Source organism: Dioscorea cayenensis, chromosome 2, assembly GCF_009730915.1.
Source record: "Dioscorea cayenensis subsp. rotundata cultivar TDr96_F1 chromosome 2, TDr96_F1_v2_PseudoChromosome.rev07_lg8_w22 25.fasta, whole genome shotgun sequence".
In the NCBI taxonomy this organism is placed as follows: Eukaryota; Viridiplantae; Streptophyta; class Magnoliopsida; order Dioscoreales; family Dioscoreaceae; genus Dioscorea; species Dioscorea cayenensis.
The window spans coordinates 3,858,869-3,877,900 of NC_052472.1; the positions used below are offsets into that span (position 1 = coordinate 3,858,869).

Below are 19,032 nucleotides of genomic sequence, written 5' to 3' on the forward strand. Positions count from 1 at the left end.
CAAAGTAGAACATGACAAATATGCTTTACTCCTTACTTTATTGCACGTTTTATGGCATACTTTATTCCTTGTTTCATGTCATGTTTTGCTTAAAAGTTAAAAGACGCTATAAAAAGGAAATAAAAAGTGTTGACCACAAAGTAGAACATGACAAATATGCTTTTACTCCTTACTTTATTGCATGTTTTTATGGTATACTTTATTGCACGTTTTATGGCATACTTTATTCCTTGCTTCATGGCATGTTTTGCTTAAAAGTTAAAAGACGCTAAAAAAAGAAATAAAAAGTGTTGATCACAAAGTAGAACATGACAAATATGCTTTACTCCTTACTTTATTGCATGTTTTATGGCATACTTTATTGCACGTTTTATGGCATACTTTATTCCTTGCTTCATGGCATGTGTTGCTTAAAAGTTAAAATATGCTAAAAAAAAAAATAAAAAGTGTTGACCACAAAGTAGAACATGACAAATATGCTTTACTCCTTACTTTATTGCATGTTTTATGGTATACTTTATTGCACGTTTTATGGCATACTTTATTCCTTGCTTCATGGCATGTTTTACTTAAAAGTTAAAAGACGCTAAAAATAAAAATAAAAAGTGTTGACCACAAAGTAGAACATGACAAATATGATTTACTCCTTACTTTATTGCACGTTTTATGGTATGCTTTATTGCACTTTTTATGGCATGCTTTATTCCACGCTTCATGGTATTGTTTATGGCATACTTTTTGCATGTTTTATGGCATACTTTATTGCTTGCTTCAATGCATGTGTTGCTTAAAAGAGGATTAAAAAAAATGAAAGTGTGGATTACTAGAGGGAATTGAATTTTTCTCACAACTACAATAAAGATGTTGTTTGGTTTCATTTACAATGTAACTGCAAATACATCTGATGTTTGGTTAGATGTGACTGAAGATGCTGTGTTACAAAATTTTGCATTTGGTTAAAAACAAATTTGTAAATTTGGAATTAAAAACCTTTTACATACCAAATATTTTAATGTCATTTTAATGATTTTAAGTATCGTATTAATTAGTTTAACTATTAATTTAATTATTAAATTTATTAGTGTATTTATTATATTTTTATTATATTTTGTAATTTTTAAATTTAATTATTTACCCAACAAAAATAGTATTTATGTGTTTTTCATATATTTCTAGCATGTTATTTAATGATTTTAATTATATTTAGACTCTTAATTTTATTATTAATTTAGTTATTAAAATAATTATTAGATTTATTATTAGATTGTATAATTTTTCAACTCAACAAAAGGTATCCATGAATGTTTGACAATACTTGTTTTTTTAATCAGTCACATGTAAGTCACAAGTTATGCAACTGGAAAAGCTTTAAAACAAGATGCTTGTTTGACTCTTAATTTTATTATTAAATTAGTTATTAAATTAATTATTAGATTTTATAATTTTCCCACTCAACAAAGGTATCCATGAATTTTGATAATACTTGTTTTTCTTTAATTAGCCACATGAAAGTCACAAGTTATATATGTGAAGAAGCCAGAAAATAAGATATTTGGTTTTACAGCCAATTTGGCCATAAAACCAAATCCCTCACCGAATGTAATCTAAGTTACATGGGTTTTTAGAATCATGTGAACCAAACACTGGATTTTCTTAAATTCCAATAACTCAAGTTACATATAATTCCAAAACCCTGCAAACAAAGTAGATTTCCAATTACAATGAATTCGTAAATCCTGGCTTTGAAAATAAAAGAGAGTCAAATTTAGTGTTTGGTTAACTGTATTTAAAAATGTTGGATTTAAAGATCTTGTGTTTGTTTAGAAGGGTTTGTAAATCTGGATTTTGAAAACATGTGTTTGGTTGTATGTATTTCTAGGATATAACAAAACTTCATGAGCTTACCGCCACCTTGGATCAGCATTAAAAGTTTAATTATTTAAAAATGCACAATTAAATGTTATTAATAGTAAGAAAAATAATTATATATATAATTATGTTTTCATTACAACTTATTGTTTTTTAATAATTATATTTAAATATATTACACAATTTATGATTTTTTTTAAAACAAACTATTGATAAAAATATAATAATAAGCATTATTATTAAGATAAAATAATTTCATGCCTTTATCTTTAATTTTTTTTATTTTATATTAACATAAAATATAATAATATACGTTTTGTTATCCTATAGGTAGGGCTATGCACGATCCAAAATCGGACTGGACCGGTTAAATGGTTTCCTTATTATTATGATGGACCGGTGGTTTGGACCGGTTTGATCCGGTTTGGTTCCGGTTTGGACCGTTTTGGACCGGTTTGGTCCGATCCGGTTCGGTCCCGAGTTTTTATGAATTAAAATTAAATTAATTAATATACAACAAGATTAATCTAAGTCCCCTTCACTATCATCCTCTACAGAGATTATGGAAGGTAATCATTCCCCAAGTGAATGTGAACCAGTTGACATTGCTTCCATTTCTGAAAATTGTTGTAAACAGGAAGAAAAAACAAGTTTAAAAGTTTAGTAAACAAAATTATAAAATAAACAAGAATGAGGTTTGAAGATAACCTGCCAAAATTGTTTGAGCATGCAATAAGTTATCCAACTCTTCTCTGCATTCTTCATCCATAATAGGTGGAAGACGACTTGCAAGCAACCAATCACGCGAACACATCAAACCCTAAACCATCCTTGGATGCAAAGAACTCCTAAATGAATCAAGAATTCTACCACCACCAGATTAGGCAGATTCAGAAGAAACTGTAGAAACTTGAACACTTAAAAACTCCCAAGCTATGTGCAACAAGATTGGGTACTTGTGACCATTCAACCTCCACCAACTAAGAATATCAAATTGCCGAGTGTATGGTTCACAACTATCATTCAAGTATTTATCAACTTCATGCTTACTTGATGAAAAGTATTCAGGATCTGCATATTCAGCAAAAAGATCTGATTCTTGTTCCTCAACTTCAACTGGAGCACTTTGTGTGTTTTGCTTATCATTTGAGGACTGTGGATTTTCTTTGTTATACAAGCTAAACAAATCCTTAAGCAACTTCTCAATTTTCTGGCACAAAGCTTCAATATAATCTTGTGGCTGTATCCAATATAAGATAGGTTGAATTCCACCTAGTGTCCACATCTAAACACAATAAGGCTTTTGTTTCAATTCCTGCTCTTTCACAACATTCTTCAAATAATTGTTATCTCATTGTTGAAGACCACACAAATTTGCAAGCAAGCCTTACGGAAGCAACAGACTTCTCGATCTCCTTCAAGCCTTCATTCACAATTAAATTGATGATGTGAGCACCATATCTTAAGTGTAGAAATTTTGGCTCCAAGACAATAGAACTTGTAACATAACACAATTTCCTCCTCAAACTATTTAGTGCTACATCATTAGATGATGCATTATCAACTATGATAGAGCATAGTTTTTTGATCTTCCATTCTCGTATGCATGTCTCAAGCTCTCTACTAATGGTCTCCCCCATGTGATTTGGAACTTGAAAAAAGTTGATGATTCTCTTATGCAAAACCCAACCCTTGTCAATAAGATGTGCTGTGACACACATGTAGTTGATATTCTGGATGGATCTCCAAGTGTCTGTGGTCAAGGAAACTCTATGCTTCTTTATACTCTTACACAATTTTGTCTTCATGTCCAAGTACAGTTAGTAACAACCTCTAGCCACAATTGTCCGAGATGGTGGCTTAAACTTGGGTTGTATCTTGAAACAAAATGCCTTGAATGCCACATTTTCAACATGCCTAAATGGTAGCTCCGCGCACACTATATACTCAGCACAAGCCATTCTACAAACTTTAGGATCAAAATTCACGGTCACCAACTTACCATCTTTAGTTCCATCTACCTTGTCAAAGGCTAGAGTTTTTTGGCTTTTGCTACCATTATTTGGGTTCTTCGTGCACTTTCCTATATGCTTGCACAAAGTACTAGTGCCATTTTTGCTCTTATCACACTTGTAATTCTTCCTGCAGTGTTTACATTCAACCCTATCAGACCCTTTTATTTCTTTGAAATCTTCCCAAACATCGAACCGCAAAGAAGATTTCCTCTTTCTTGAAACAATACTTAACTCTGTCTCTGTTACATTTCTAGATGTAACTTGATTTTACTTCAGCCATTAAATTTGCTAAACCAATAATAAAACAATCAAGTTAGAAAATTAGAAAGCAACATAGTGGTCCAGTGACCAATCCAAAGAAGTAAAGTGGAAACATTACAAATTTAATTGAATTAATCAGAAATTCAGAATTATACATGGTTAGAAATACTTAGAAATTAGAATGAGTAAATAATCTACCAAAACAATAACACATGTAGTTCCAACCAATTGCCTGCATTCCATTCTTTTCTTTAATGATTAAGAGAAGAGAATAATATAGAAAAGAGAAAAGGTGATAAAATCCAAGAGAATGCATTTCAAACTTTCAATAAATATAGAAAACAGTGAATCACAAATAGTAAACACTAAACAGAATCAGTGAATCACAAACAGTAAACACTAAACACATATAGTAAGATCAAGCTCGATCACCAAAAAGGCAAAACCCCAAGTCCCCAACTTAAACAACTTAACCAAAGCCGATCGGCCATCAATAAAAAAAACACCAAATTCAATCAATAAAACAAGAGAAAATCCTCGAATCATCCGTCGATTGTAACAAACTAACAATAACCCATTCAGTACCAAATCAATCATCGAGAAAAGAAAGAACACAATCAAGAGTCAAATGATACCTTTCGATCGAAATCTTCAACTTCAAAGAGAGAGAAAGAGAAAGAGTGAGAGAGGTAGAGAAAGACTAGAGAGCGAGCTCAGCGGAGAGTGAGAGGGATTAGGGAGAGGCCAGAGGCTGACTAGCAGAGCAGGAGAGTCGAAGTCTCGGTTCCTCAGAGGTGAGAGCTCAGAGAGGAATTTTTACTTTTTGCCTTTTTGCTTTTTGCCTTTTTAGTTTTTGTTCAGAACCCTATAAAAAAACAAATTTTTAATAAATTAATAAACCCTAAAACGTAAAACCATATTTACATATTTATAAATAAACCGGTCCGTTCCGGTTTGGACCACGATTTCGAAAATTAGAACCGGACCGGACCAGTTAATGATGAAACTGATTGGAACCGGACCGGCAGTTCAAAAAAAACTGGTCAGGTCCAGTATACGGTTTAAGCGGTTTTTTTGAATGACCCTACCTATAGGATAGAAGATCTTAGCCTTCCAAACAAAGAATTAAAGATACGAATTTGCAAAATAATAAAGACATAAAAAAGAGAAATTTACTTGTTTTAAAAAAAATTAATAATAATAATAAAGATGAACCAGTTAAAAACAATAAAGATTAACTGATTAGTTTTTGTGACTTCCTCATTCAATCTCACATGGCACCATGTGTGAGATTTTCATTTAATCCCAAAGTGCAAGAGACTGAACTACTCCCAATTTGGGTGTAGTTACAAATCCAACAAAATCCCTTATTATTGTATTTCTAACTACTTTGAATTTCTCAAATCCAACTAAACAAACATCCAATTTTGAAAGATATTGTAATTCCAATTACATGTACTTTTAAATCATGCTAAACAAACACACCCTTAGATAATTGTGAGTCTGTTACAGGAGAGAATTCTGTTCAGAAGGCTAAAAGTACATTAGGAGCAATGGAGAAGGAAGGATTTGTAGACTTGTGCCACCTGATACATTGTCTTGATGGAGGCCAAGATCAAGAATGGTAGAAGGAGAGGATGAGCTAGTGATATGTGGTGGTAGAGAGTGAAGAAAAGAAGGCAAAGTAGAAGAACTATTGATGTTGGAGTTCGAGATAAGGAACATAGATTGTTAAGGAAACTCAAGTTCATTGAAAATGGCATGCAGGGAAATGAAGATGTGACCATTGGAGCTCATGCATTTGTAGCCTTTGTGATGAGGACTATAGCAAATAAAGAGGCATTTGGTAGAGTGAAAAGAGAGCTTATGTTGGTGATACGGGACAAAGACAAGGAAAACAAGAGTAACCAAATGTCTCTAGAAATTGGTAATTTGGTTCATAACCAATGGCCTTGACGAAGGGAGAAACATGATTTAGGACTAGTGTGGGAAGATGAATTATGAGATAAACGACTGTGGAAAAGGCTTCCCACCGAAAATGGAGAATATGAAGGCTTAAGAAAGGAGAGTAAGTCCCCTTTCGACAATATGGCGATGCTTGCGCTCAACCTTGCCATTTTGTTCACTGTTATAAGGGCAAAAATGCCTAAACTCAATGCTAATTTTATGTAAGAAAGGTGTAGGAGGTCGATACTCACCGCCAATATAATTCTAAAGTGTTTTGATTTTGCAATTGAATTTATTTTCAACAAACTTTTTGAAGCTTAGAAAGGATTTTGGTGCTTCAGATTTGAGTTTGAGAGGGTAAATGAATGTCATACGAGTGTAATCATCAACAAAACTAATGTAGAATCTACAACCAAAGGAAGAGAGAATAGGGGCATGTCCCCAATGATCACTATATATAAGCTGAAGAGAAGAAGTAGTTTTATTTGATGTTGTTTTAAATGGAAGAGAATGAAATTTCCAAGCATACAGACATCACAAAAATGAGAAATTTTTTTCATTACTAAAGAAGGAAAGATGACAAAGTTTTGCAACTTGACTAAGGACTTTATAAGAAGGATGTCCTAGTCTTCTATGCCAAAGGCTTTTATTAAATCATGATTGAAAGTAGAACGGATGATATTATTTGAACAAGAAATGATGGAAGAGTTGACAACAATCTAATTGAAAACTACGAATTGTTGTCTTGAGTGGGAAGCATCAGATGGTATAAGCCCTTATGGAGAATCCCTCGCAACATTACTGCCCCTGTGATTTTGTCCTTAACAAGGCAAAATTTGTCGTAAAATTCAACAATAGCATGGTTGTCAGTAGTAAGCCTAGAGATGCTTAACAAATTCTTAGCAATATGAGGAACATGAAGTATATTTCTAAAATGGATGGGTGAATGATGTGTGTAATTTTTTATTATAGTGCTACCTATATGAGTAACGGGTAATTTAGATCCATTACCAACAAAAAGAGATTGATTATCATTATATTTTGTGCTTATGGACATATTGGAGGAATCAACAAATGTATGGTTTGTGGCCCCACTATTAGCATACCAAATTTGATCAACAACAGTTTCTGGAGTTGCTATAAGAGTTGTTGCTTTGTTATCACGTTGTGAGTTGGGGTTTGAGTTTCCCACATAGGATTTATCATACCTATATTAATAAATTGCATTTGTGTGACTAAGTTTTTCACAAACTTGTTGGTTTGGAGTTGTTTGGTCTGTAAAAGTTACTTCTTCCTTTATCTCTTGTGCGTCTATTCCCTCTTTGTTTTCCTTGTCTGTTTGATGCATAATTAACTGTTGGTGCAGGCAAATCCATGACATTAGAGCCTGTGATGTTTAGTTGATGAAGAGTATTTTCAAAAGTCACGCGAGTGGCACGGAACTCTTGCCAGGACATATTCTTTCTACTATTTATCTGACATGTGATGGGTAAATAGTCAGCATTTAACCCAGCTAGTACACTAGAAATGAGATGGTGGATATGGGTTCTCTAGCTAGTGCAAGGCTTTCAAACAATTACTTCATTATTGTAAGGCAGTCGCTTATTTTGCCATTTTTCCTTATAACTTGAAGTGCCATACTTAATTGAATTTTTTTGGATCTGTTTGTTGGTCCATATAACTTATCAAGATCTTTCCACACTTCTCTTGAACTTTGCAGATTGATCACTTCACAGGTTATAAAAGGTGTCATGGAACAAAGCAACCAGCCAAGAAAAGATTGATCTGTCATCAACCATGTATCATATACTGGATTTGTAATTTCAGAGATTCCTTCATTAATTTAGGTGAATTCTTTTGAAGCAAGCTTGGTTCCCAATACATATCCTTTCAGTTTTTAACCTCGAGGGATTGCAAGGACCATTGATTTCCAAAGAATGAAGTTGTTGTCATCAAGTTTGACACTCAAAGAAGAATTTAGTGGATTTTCAAATTGATTGATTTGAGAGTTAAGGCTTTGATGCCAAGACAAATAAACAAAGAGAAATAATTTGCTGAATAATCACCACACTCTCTTTTCTGATGAAGAATACTTTTTATATACAATCTGTATTCCTTTTACATGGAAAGCAATCACGCAATCAATGCTAAAAGGAAGGTAAATATACACATAATTGACCATAATATTAGCATGCAGAATACGAAGAAATTAAGGCTCAATTAATGGAGATAATTGCTGGAGCTAATTTGGCCATCAAGCTGTCGTAGATCTTAAGATGGAGCAGGCGTCAGCTATGCATGACGCTGGCTAGTTAGCATCTAAGGTCTTGATAATAGAAGCCATTGAAGCACAAATTTATTAGCAAGGCAAGCACAAAGTTCTTGGGATTCTTGGGTATTAACATAAAGTATGTTTCCACCTCTCTACGAACACTTAGCTTGCTCATTGGATGAAGTTGGGGTCTAAAAGGGCTTGCAACATCTGAAGGCAAGTGAAGGCTCGCGGGACAGTGAGGAAGGGCTTGCAACATTTGGAGGCAAGGAAATGTAATGTCTAGAGACGAGATAGTGTTTGGAGGCCATCGGAGGATTTGGAGTGTTTGGAGAAGGGGGAAAGGCTCGCACGCATTAGATGACGATTTAACAATTGCGTTATGGATGTCCTTAGGAGCGCCCCAACATGACTAGCCCCCAATAATAAAATACTATAGTATCTTATAATATACTATATTAGTATATTATAGTATATATAGTGTAATGTATTATATGGTGTATCATTATAACATATAATTAAATTAATATTATATGATAACTATATTAAGATACATTATGTAGTATACTATAATATTGCATTATATTAATATAAAATACATATAGTTATTAACCATATATTTAATAGTGATAGTTGGTGTTTGTATAGTATACTAAACTTGTGATATGTATATATTTGTATACCGGCTGTTTGGTTAACAGAATAGAATAAAGACGGATAAGATATGAGGACTAATTAAGGGTAGAAAAAGATATAGACATGATAATTTGACATCCTATCTTGTGTTTAATGTGCACCAGATAAATCATTAGATAGCATTTGGTTATCCTATTTTATGTTTGAAGTGGAACAAATAATGGTAGTATATGATATAAATTATATGTAAATAGACGTAACTACCCTTTTATAATATATATATATATATATATATATATATATATATATATTTGTTTTTTTTTTTACTTTTCCTTATGATTTACTTATCAGTTTATTTATTGTAGTTTCTATTGAATTAGTAATAAATATATAACCTATACGTAATACAAGAAAAAAACAACTTAGCAAAATAAATAGATTTGTGGCTCTTTCACATCAAAATCAATTAAAAAAACATTCGACTAGATAAACTAAAGATAAAATATAATCAAAGAAGAAAATCAGGAGTTTGACGAAGAAAACCTTTCAACCATTTCAGATGGGAAAATTTTACTTATGATAGTGAAATTGATGTCCTATCTAGTTGTTGAGAAGCTTCTTGTCCCAGCCTTGGGTATAATGATCAAAAAAAGGATAAAATAAAATCTTAGATGAGGTAGGGAAAATCAAGTAAAAAAGCAAAAAAGTAAATTTAATTTTTTATCCTATCATACTTGTTTATATCCTGACTCCTCTCATAAGATTAGTTATCATGTGGTCGTTAGGATCTAATTGGCTCGCCCAACAAAAGATAATAGAAGAATATGGTTGCTTGTTCTATCCTATCGTCATTATCCTATTAACCAAACCGGCCCTATATCACTATATAATATATACTAATTAAGTGATTACTATTGATAATTATAAGTGTTTAGTAAACCAGTACTATATAATAAACTAACCTTAAAAGGTCTGATGGTATGCATGTAAATAATTAATAAGATTTTCTAGGGGAATATATATATATTGGAAGATAAAAATAAAAATTTGCCCAACCAATAGGAGATGGGCAATTATCCCATCTAAAACAAAGGTTGCGCAAGATAGATTTTTAGAGGATAAGATTAATGTATAATAAGTATATATAGTACAACACAAATAATTTACTCATTTTTTTCTCTTGGAATATTAATTCCTATAAAAACATAGTTACCACATCTCACATAGCACATAATAAAATCCTTTCTATCTATCAAAATAAATAAAAATAGAGAAATAAAAATCCATTTATTTTAAAATTCATTACTATATGGCACATATCCAACCATTTACCCAATATATATAGGAATGGTTAGAGTAACTGATAATCACACATCGATTAAATAAGAATTGTTAGAATTACTAATAATCTCACATCGATTAATTTGAAAAAATATGTATTTAATTATATAACTCAATCGAACCTAGATAATTACTAAGTCTACATCTCACATGATGTTATAGTATGATTTGTTTAATTTGTTCAGTTTGTATGCAAAGTGGTTTGTTAAAATATACTAGCAAGCACCAAAGGAGGTACTAAGAGTAACTAATAGTCCCAAAAAAAAAAAAAAAAAATTCCTTCAACCAAAAAAATCAACATTTTTCTTAGCACCCTTTACCACTTCATCCACAACCTCAGATCACTACCCAACCACAACAGCCTCCAAGTTTTCTCCTACTCAACTTGGCCTATCTCCTCCCAACTACATTCTTAGGCTTCAGCATCTCTTCTATTACAGTTTCAAGACTTTAAGATACTAGGGTATTTCCCTACTGGTTACCACATTTTTAGACTTTGGTGCATCCTCTATCATGTCCTATGATACTTGTTCATCAAAGTCCCATCTCTGCAGACACATTCTCAGACACCAGCCACTCTTCCACCACTGTTTCACATCCATAAACCATATTGATTCAAACACACTACTTTTATGAAATTTATTCGTCTGTTCGTCAAAAGCTTAAGTTTTTAGAGCTTTTGGGTTAAATCAGACCAAGATAATATGTTTAATTCACATCTAATATGATATTAGTGCTCAATATGTTTATAACATGACTAATGATAAAATAACCAATAGTCCTTAACTTGAAAATATGGCTTTCATTATATAAACATTTTTAAGCTTTTGAGTTTAACCAAATCCAAATAATTTGTTTAATTTGCCTCTTACAATGACATATATCCAACAATTTTGGCACAATAAATCTGATTGATACAAAAATAACCAACCAAAAAAAAAGAGACATGACAAGAAAACAAATATCTTTAACACGTGAACTTCAACATATCAAACCAGATAACACATTTCATCCAATTATTATGGAACATGCATCAACCATTCAGGTGAGCCACTGAAATGTGATATAACATTAGCGATGCTCTTCATCAAGTGAACATCAACTAAAACAAGTTCAGGTTTAACCCATATTTCAATGTTCTAGTCATTCAAATGGTGATCTTTTATGCTTAAGCATACAAGACCAAAGTCTACAGTTCAAGGCTCATAGGCATGCATTAACAAGGCTGGCATTTATTGAAGATTTAAGGTAACTATTTAAAGAGATATTGTCACACTCTTTCCAAATGTACACCACTCGCACTCGATATTTATAGAACCTAGATGCACAAAGAGTTTAACGATTCAACAGGGAATAGAAGCAATCACATAGCTCCTCCTTGTTTTTAGACAGTGATTGTACCGGTTATCATCGCACAACAGATCACTGATAAATCACTCTGCAACCTGCACAAGAAAATTGAGATTAGTGCCAAATGGTTAATGATTTATAAATTAATTTTGAATCATTCAATTTTACACAAACATCAAGTAAATAAACTGCAGACACTTAATGGGTGTATGCATGATTAATGTGCTGAAGTTTCAATTAATTTTTTGCAAGACAAATGAACATTCCAGAGCTAAACCCACTGGCATGGTGTAGTACAATCTGAACTTCTGCAGCTTATTTGTGCAAGCAGAACTGAATAATGCATTTTCTAATGTAAACATGTACCTTGTAAGCAGAAAATTAATTCTAGATGCCCTTGTATAATCTTGGATTAGGTTTCATAAAGCCGCTCAATTACATGGAGTTAAACTAAGGAAACACCTAGAAATCATATAGATATCCAGAAATAAAAAGAAACAGAACATTTGTACGGCATGAATTCATGATGTTATTAATATTAAATATTCATTTCACCAAACAAGAAATGTTGTCCAGATGATAAGGTATAGTGACCATCCCCTTTTGTGTAGAACAATGGGTGATGCTTCAAATTTTTAACAGCACAATGTCGCTAGCATATGCCTAAGGTTCTATTGCCATCATTTTTAAAAGTAAGATCACGAAAAAGTAGAGCTGCATCCATAGCACTAAAAAATAAGCCCTGCTTCATCAGAACCAAACTATTGCCATACCAAGATGCTTCGAAACTGTATAAACTTATCATCTGTTGCACAAGTGAAGTATCGAAGGGGTCACACAAACTCATTGAAAGGAATCAGTTACAGTATTTGTTGAATATGAAATTTAAAATCATTCCATAAAGAAAGCAAATAACCACACACTAGAGGGAGTGTTCAATTAGGTGGATAAAAGTATGGGGGCCAAGGAGGTCTCATTAAATATTGGGTTGAAAAAAAAACTTTAATATAAAACTAATCAAAACAAATTTTTTATAGAAATTTATTTTATAACTAGTTATAGATTGTTATTATAGTTAATGTTTTTTTAAAAAAATTAATATATTTATTTAAATAATTAAATCTTAGATTAGTGACATAAACTTTGGGTCTTTAGTTCAATCGGTTGAGGCTTCCCAAGCCAAAAGCAGCTGAGGGGTTTATAAAATAAAAATCACTTTATAGCCACTTCCTCCCACTTCAATCCATTTTATACCGAAGTGGTTATAGTCTGTGTGCGCATGCGTGTACGTGTGTGTGAGAGAGAGAAAGACATTCTCCTTCTCCTGCAATTACTCATGGCTTCTATATTCAGCTTCCATGCACAGAAAATATTGCCACTATGAGTTTGGCACTATTTAACCAGATGTCTAATGTCACTTTCTTATCAATTTGGAAACACACTATTCAAACTTCCAAACCAGCCATTAGATAATTCTTCTAAATCAGAAACCCCAATATTCCATTATTTTCCAACCACAGTTCACGGGATCCAAGTCTTGGCTCATCAGCATTCTCACCAAGTAATTTATCTTTCAGCTACAATATCTCACATCCTACATTTCTTGTACCTCTTCTTTCATTAAATTAACAAATAATCCATTCAATATTACTGGACAGGATTTCTGGCAAACAAAAGACCTGGCAAGATTATTTTCCTTCTGAGAGAATGTATGGCAAAAAGAGAACACAAGACAGCATGTAACAGTTGCCACATTTTTTTGAACACAAAAGAGAACACAAGACCTGGCAAATAATCCATTCAATAAATCCTTTCAAAAGTCTATTGAAATATTTCATATTTTTTGAAATAGCAAGCCTAGTACCTAGGTTCCAATCGGTACAAGTTCACTCAGTGTAAGCTGTTAAAATGCAACATATAAAGCAAGAATGTATTCTTTCCATACATAACAAATGAAAAGGAATGAAGTACCCACAGGTGGAGAATGAGATAAGTAAGAAAAAGTTAACCAGCTCCTAAAAATCATCTCCGAGCCATACCTGGTTAAGAGGGTTGTCTGGTGATTTTTTCCATAGCTTCCATATCATATCTCTGTATTGAGTGAGGGTCAGACCTGGCTTCTCTTCCTTCAGTTTGGCAAGTTCTGCTTCTTCAAAAGCCTGCAAATATCAGAAAGTTATCAGTTTAATTGCTTTTGAAAGATAACTGAAAAATGATATCTTGAATCTGTATCTTGCAAAAAATAAAATAAAATCATTTACAAATTCAAACTAGCAGAACGGTGTATGAAATTAGCATGGCAAGAATCACAAGAAAGCAAATGCTCTCCTTGGAAAAACATAGTAGCAGTAATGTCACTATAGTCTCCTAACAGAAACTGTCACTTGATTTTCATCTATTCCAAAAAAATGAATTAAAAAGAAATTTAAAAGTGCTATTGAAGGATGTAGAAATAATCGAATGAGTACACATGAATCAATCAATAACAAATGCTCAAGATTTATTTGAACCGCATGATCTAAACCTCTTCTTGAGCAAAAGATGCCAAATCTAAACATGCAATTCTTAATGATGATTTCTTTAGAGTTTATTTGAATGTCTAAGATTTTTAAACAAATAACATGTTTTATTATCGACAGCATGAACTGTATTATTGCAGGGAACTTCGAAAGATATCATTTCGGTTGTTACAGAGAATTTCATTTATTGAAAACAAAAGCAATGAATTTAGCTCATTGAAGACTATTATTATATGAGAAATGTAGAGAACTAAAGAATCTTTGATTTATCTTGGCTGTGAAAGGTGATTGTATGAGAACCTAATAGCTTGTCCTTTTGTTAGGAAATTATGAAGGCTTTGATGTCAAAAAGGCTTCCAGTGTGCAACTATCTTATAGCCTGAATTTAATGGACAATAATGAATTTTAAACCCTAAAAATTAACTTCTACAAAGACTCTTCCATTAAGGGGTGGTACTAGAAATCTAAAGCCTGAAGATTTATTACACATGCACAAGTGACAGTTTACTTGAAAAGAAATGAAAAGAAATCGGTCAAGGCTTTTCATTATTTAAAGAATCAGTAATGCAGACTTTTTTTTTGGTGCATTGAATTGATTTTTTATTTTAAATTAGTTAAGATGTTACAAAAGCATCATAATAAACAATGGATCAAAATGAGCACAATGCGAGCCAATCTTCAACTTTAGACCTTACATTTTATTAGTTTTTTATTATTTAATGGGCCTCATGAAAGTGCGTATAGTGATAAACATAGTCCCACATCGGCTGTTTACATAATACGTAGCTTCTTTATAAAGGTCCAGTCACAGATTTACACTGTGTTCATTGAAAGGAGAGACGATTGCCATCTCCCCCTTTGTGCTTCTTGTTCTTTCTAAAGTTCCCCTTGTATGTATGCTAACAAAACATTTTACAGTTTTACGATCTAATAACAAAAGAGGAGATAATATAATGCAAATTATATGATACTTTGTTAGAAAGTTAGAAAATTTTATTATAGTTGCCTTAAAATGCTTGAGTTTCCATTTGTCGTATTTGAAGAAAAGACAGATTCTATCTAAGATAATTAAAAAACTAACATTCAAAGCAGAAGAACATACTTCATTCCGCTTTGTGTAGATACAATTTCTTTCTTAGAGATGTACCATCTGTTTTCTCTGATTCTCAAGTATCTAAAAGCGAATATTTTCAATTTCATTTCATTTATAAGTTTTCCCTGTCCGCAGGTTAGCGGACAAGTAGAACACTTCCAAAATAACTAGACGTTATTGTCAACCATCAAAAGATGCAACAGGAAGCATCATAGAGTAACTGCCAATCTACTACGGTCCAAAAATTCAGCCACCATTGATTTCAACAGTAAAAAAAACAAACTCAACAATAGAAAGGTCATCACATTATACTAGGAAGTCTTAAATCCATACGATATTTCCTTTGTTAAAGAAAATGGTAAATGCAGGTTTAATGATGGTGATGAATTGATATTGATATCTTTCTACTTCTTGAGCAAATCCTTGCGATATCAGCAAGATGATTCTTTTGAGTCATGTGTTCTCATATTGTACAGGAGGGTTGGAATATTGTCCCAGCATAGTTTGATCACGGAAAACTTCACTGCTTTTGGTGGTTCAACTTCTGAGGGTAATTGTTGAATTCAAAAGAATAAGAACAAGAATGCCCAAGTTCTAAGTTAATGCTAGTCCTACTTTGCGCCATTTTAGTTGGAAAAGTCATAAAGCAAAGATTGCTAAGCAATAGCCTACTAGGATCTTCTTGCAGTCACTATCTAAAGCTTGAAGGGGACTCCAATAGATGTTGAGAGAGATCTTATGATTTTGGCAGCAGACTTCTCTCTCATTCAACAGTCTAATCTCAATGCACCAGCAAGCATCATTATACCTGTGCTATATGTCATCTGTTACCTTCCTGGTGACAAGGCACTCTCAGAAATTATGCATGTTTTCTTAAGACAACTTTCTAAGTTTCTTGTCAAGAGTGATACACCACTGTCTTGCCATCATCTTAATTAAGCAATATCACATTCAAAATAATTAGGATTTAAAGAGTAAGACCTAGAATCACCAATTTTGTTCCTTATTCCCAAAAACAAGGTCTTCAGCTAATCATAGTCCTCTACAAATTTTTAAAAAGTAAAGCAACAATAGATGCAAATTCCAAATTCCATTTCCATTTCTTATCACGATCCATACAATACCATATTTCATGTATCTCACAGCTTCAAAACCTACAGTTAGTTTACAAACAATTAGCCCTAAAAACATCTTTCTTAACCAAATTCACAGAACAAAGGCTTCATCTCCATCCAATCATGCTCGACTAAAAATTTTCAAAAAGAACAGGCTGAGAAAACACATACCTTGAAGGAAGCCTTGAGCCTCCTCTCCGGGTGCCGATCAGGGGGCAGCGGCGGCTCCGTCACAGCCATACTCGCGATCGCATCGTCCAGAGAATGCGCCTCAATAATAGAATCATCCCTATTGGAGTTCGTCACCAGCACCATCCTCTCATATTCCTCCTCATCCGCCATCCGACTCTGTTTCTTCTTCTCCACTTCCGCGTTCTGAAGGATCCTCTGCCTCTCCACCTCCCTCTGCCGCGCAAGCTCCACCTCAGTGACCTTCGGAACAGGAATAGCCACCCGATTAGCCTTCTTATCCGGCTTTTTCCCCGCGAGTTCGAGCTCCTTCTGCTCAAGCTCGGCGAGCTTCCGGGTCTCCGCCTTGCGAGCAGCCGCTTCAGCACGCTTCTCAGCTTCATCCTCACGGCGCTTGGCGGAGCGGGATTTGCTTCCCTCCGCCTCACGCCAGTACTGGTCCTCCTTCTGGCGCGTCTCCTGCTCCTTGCGCTCCATCTCCGTGGCGCTCTTGCGGGCGCGCGCGGCCTCGGCCTTGGAGTTCACGCCCATCTTCTTCGGCATCGTTGAAGCCTTGTCTTCGATCCTTCTTCTCCGGCAACGCCGCAGCTATGATGCCCTCCGATGAAACGCAAGCCTTTTTCTCTTCTCGATGCTTTTGAGACGGTGGAGGAAAAGAGAGATATAGATTTCGATGTTGTGATATGATCCTGGATTGACACGTGTTCATCCACGTGGCATTGAACTATTGGCCAAAAGCAGGTTCCATGGGGTATAGGTGTTCACTCGAGTGCTGAGCGTGACTCCCCGAATTCGATCCCCAACTCGTCGCGTAAGGTGAGAGCACGGTTCGGTGGTGAGTGCAGTTCCCCCACATGCTCGTCCCTAGGTTCCGGGCTTTTCTTAAAAAAAAAAATTGTGATTTTTTATTTTATAACCTATAGTTTCTTAGATTTAAAAAAAAAAGGAAAATTATTTTTAAGTCCCTAAAACTTTTTAAACTTCCTCCAAGGTCCTTCTGACAAAACTAAAGTCCCCGTCCGTCCTTCCTGTATAGTTTTTGTACTCGTTCGTCCCTTCCGTCACTCCAAGCTGTGATATTTTTGTTTAATCCCAAAACTACCTTTGAAAAAGTTTGGAGGGAATAATGGCGACAAGTCAAATCACAGAATGGCTATTGTACTACAAACTTACTTTGGAAGTTGCATTCTTCTTCTACTTGTATCTTGATGAAGAAGCTGGTGTTCTGGTCCATATTGTTTCCATTCTTGAGCCTCTTCATGTAAAGAACCAATTCTATCTTCGTTCGTCATCTCCGTCTCCCCAGTCCGGAGAAGCTATCCAGTACAACGTTACACCAGCTGCAAGGATCTCATCTTGAGCATACCGTATGTTAACGATATCGTCTACCTATAGATTTTGTTCATATTATTATCTTATTTTTATCAACCACCATGTTCAGAAGATGGTAGTTTATGACTAAAGGTTTTTTTTTGTTTTGTTGCTATAGTGGCTTAATGGACATGTTTTACACTATTGTGAAATATAAGGGAGAGGGTTGTGTGTTAGATTTAACCATCTTGAGTGGGTGGGAATTATTATTGGAAGAAATATGTACGTATTGGCACCTTCAAGCTTCATCGGTCAAAGTTAAGTATATAATTCCGGATGAGCGTAAGACGGTGGCTTCCATTAGTTCCAAAGATGACTTCAAACAATGTGCAACATTCAATCGGGTTATTCAAAAATAAACGTGGTTGATATGTTGGTAGAGCCCGTGGATAGTAACACAGAAGACAACTCTGGGTCATCGAGACCATCGTAAATATCATATATCTTTTATTCTTTCATTTTTTGTAAATCTCTGCTTACACGATAGATGTTGTCCTTCTATTCGATTTTAGTGGTGTACACATGTGATACAGTGATTGTTATGCTGGTTTTTTTGCGCATTAAAAACATTTTCGTATTTATTCACTTTAGATTGTAGTTAGTTTTCGGGTTTTGTAGTTTAGATTTTTTTGCTTTTCTGTTAAGATTTTTGGTAGTAAGAATTCAACTTTTACAGGTGTTTACGTTTATTTATTGAACTAACAACTTACTTTTTCCATCATACTAGGGAAACATTGTCAATGCTACCGCCAGTTTTACATGGAGGACCTTTAACAATAAGTAATCCGACAAGAGATTCGTAGTCGAGTTTACTATGATTGGTCATCGCTTTTGAAAATGCGAAAGACTTTAAGGATGCATTATGTGACTTAGCCATCAAACGCAATTTTCAACTTTTCGGTTCATAAAGAACGATAAAGATAGAGTGACTCGTGACATGTGCTGATAAAGATTGTCAATGGCGTGTTCATGCCTCAAGAGACAGAAACCTTCCTACATTCGAGATTAAAACAAGACAACATGAACACACATGCGGTGGGGGCATCAACACACC

At 34.0% G+C, this 19,032-nt stretch overlaps 1 protein-coding gene across 1 annotated transcript; it reads right to left on the minus strand.

The window, feature by feature from the left end:
- Nucleotides 1–11,400: 11,400 nt before the first annotated feature.
- On the minus strand, nt 11,401–17,253 carry LOC120280696 (coiled-coil domain-containing protein 124). The gene is made up of 3 exons (XM_039287627.1): nt 16,590–17,253; nt 13,731–13,850; nt 11,401–11,786 (listed from the first exon to the last, which is right to left on the minus strand). Exons 1-3 carry the CDS (start codon nt 17,148–17,150, stop codon nt 11,775–11,777), a joined length of 693 nt encoding a protein of 230 aa, XP_039143561.1. The 5' UTR covers nt 17,151–17,253; the 3' UTR covers nt 11,401–11,774.
- Nucleotides 17,254–19,032: the final 1,779 nt, after the last annotated feature.

Coding starts and splice junctions, on each gene's coding strand:
- LOC120280696 (XM_039287627.1), bottom strand. CDS start 17,150: ATGCCGAAGAAGATGGGCGTGAACTCCAAGGCCGAGGCCGCGCGCGCC. Junction 13,851..16,589: donor GGCTCAAGGCTTCCTTCAAG/GTATGTGTTTTC, acceptor TGATATTTGCAG/GCTTTTGAAGAAGCAGAACT.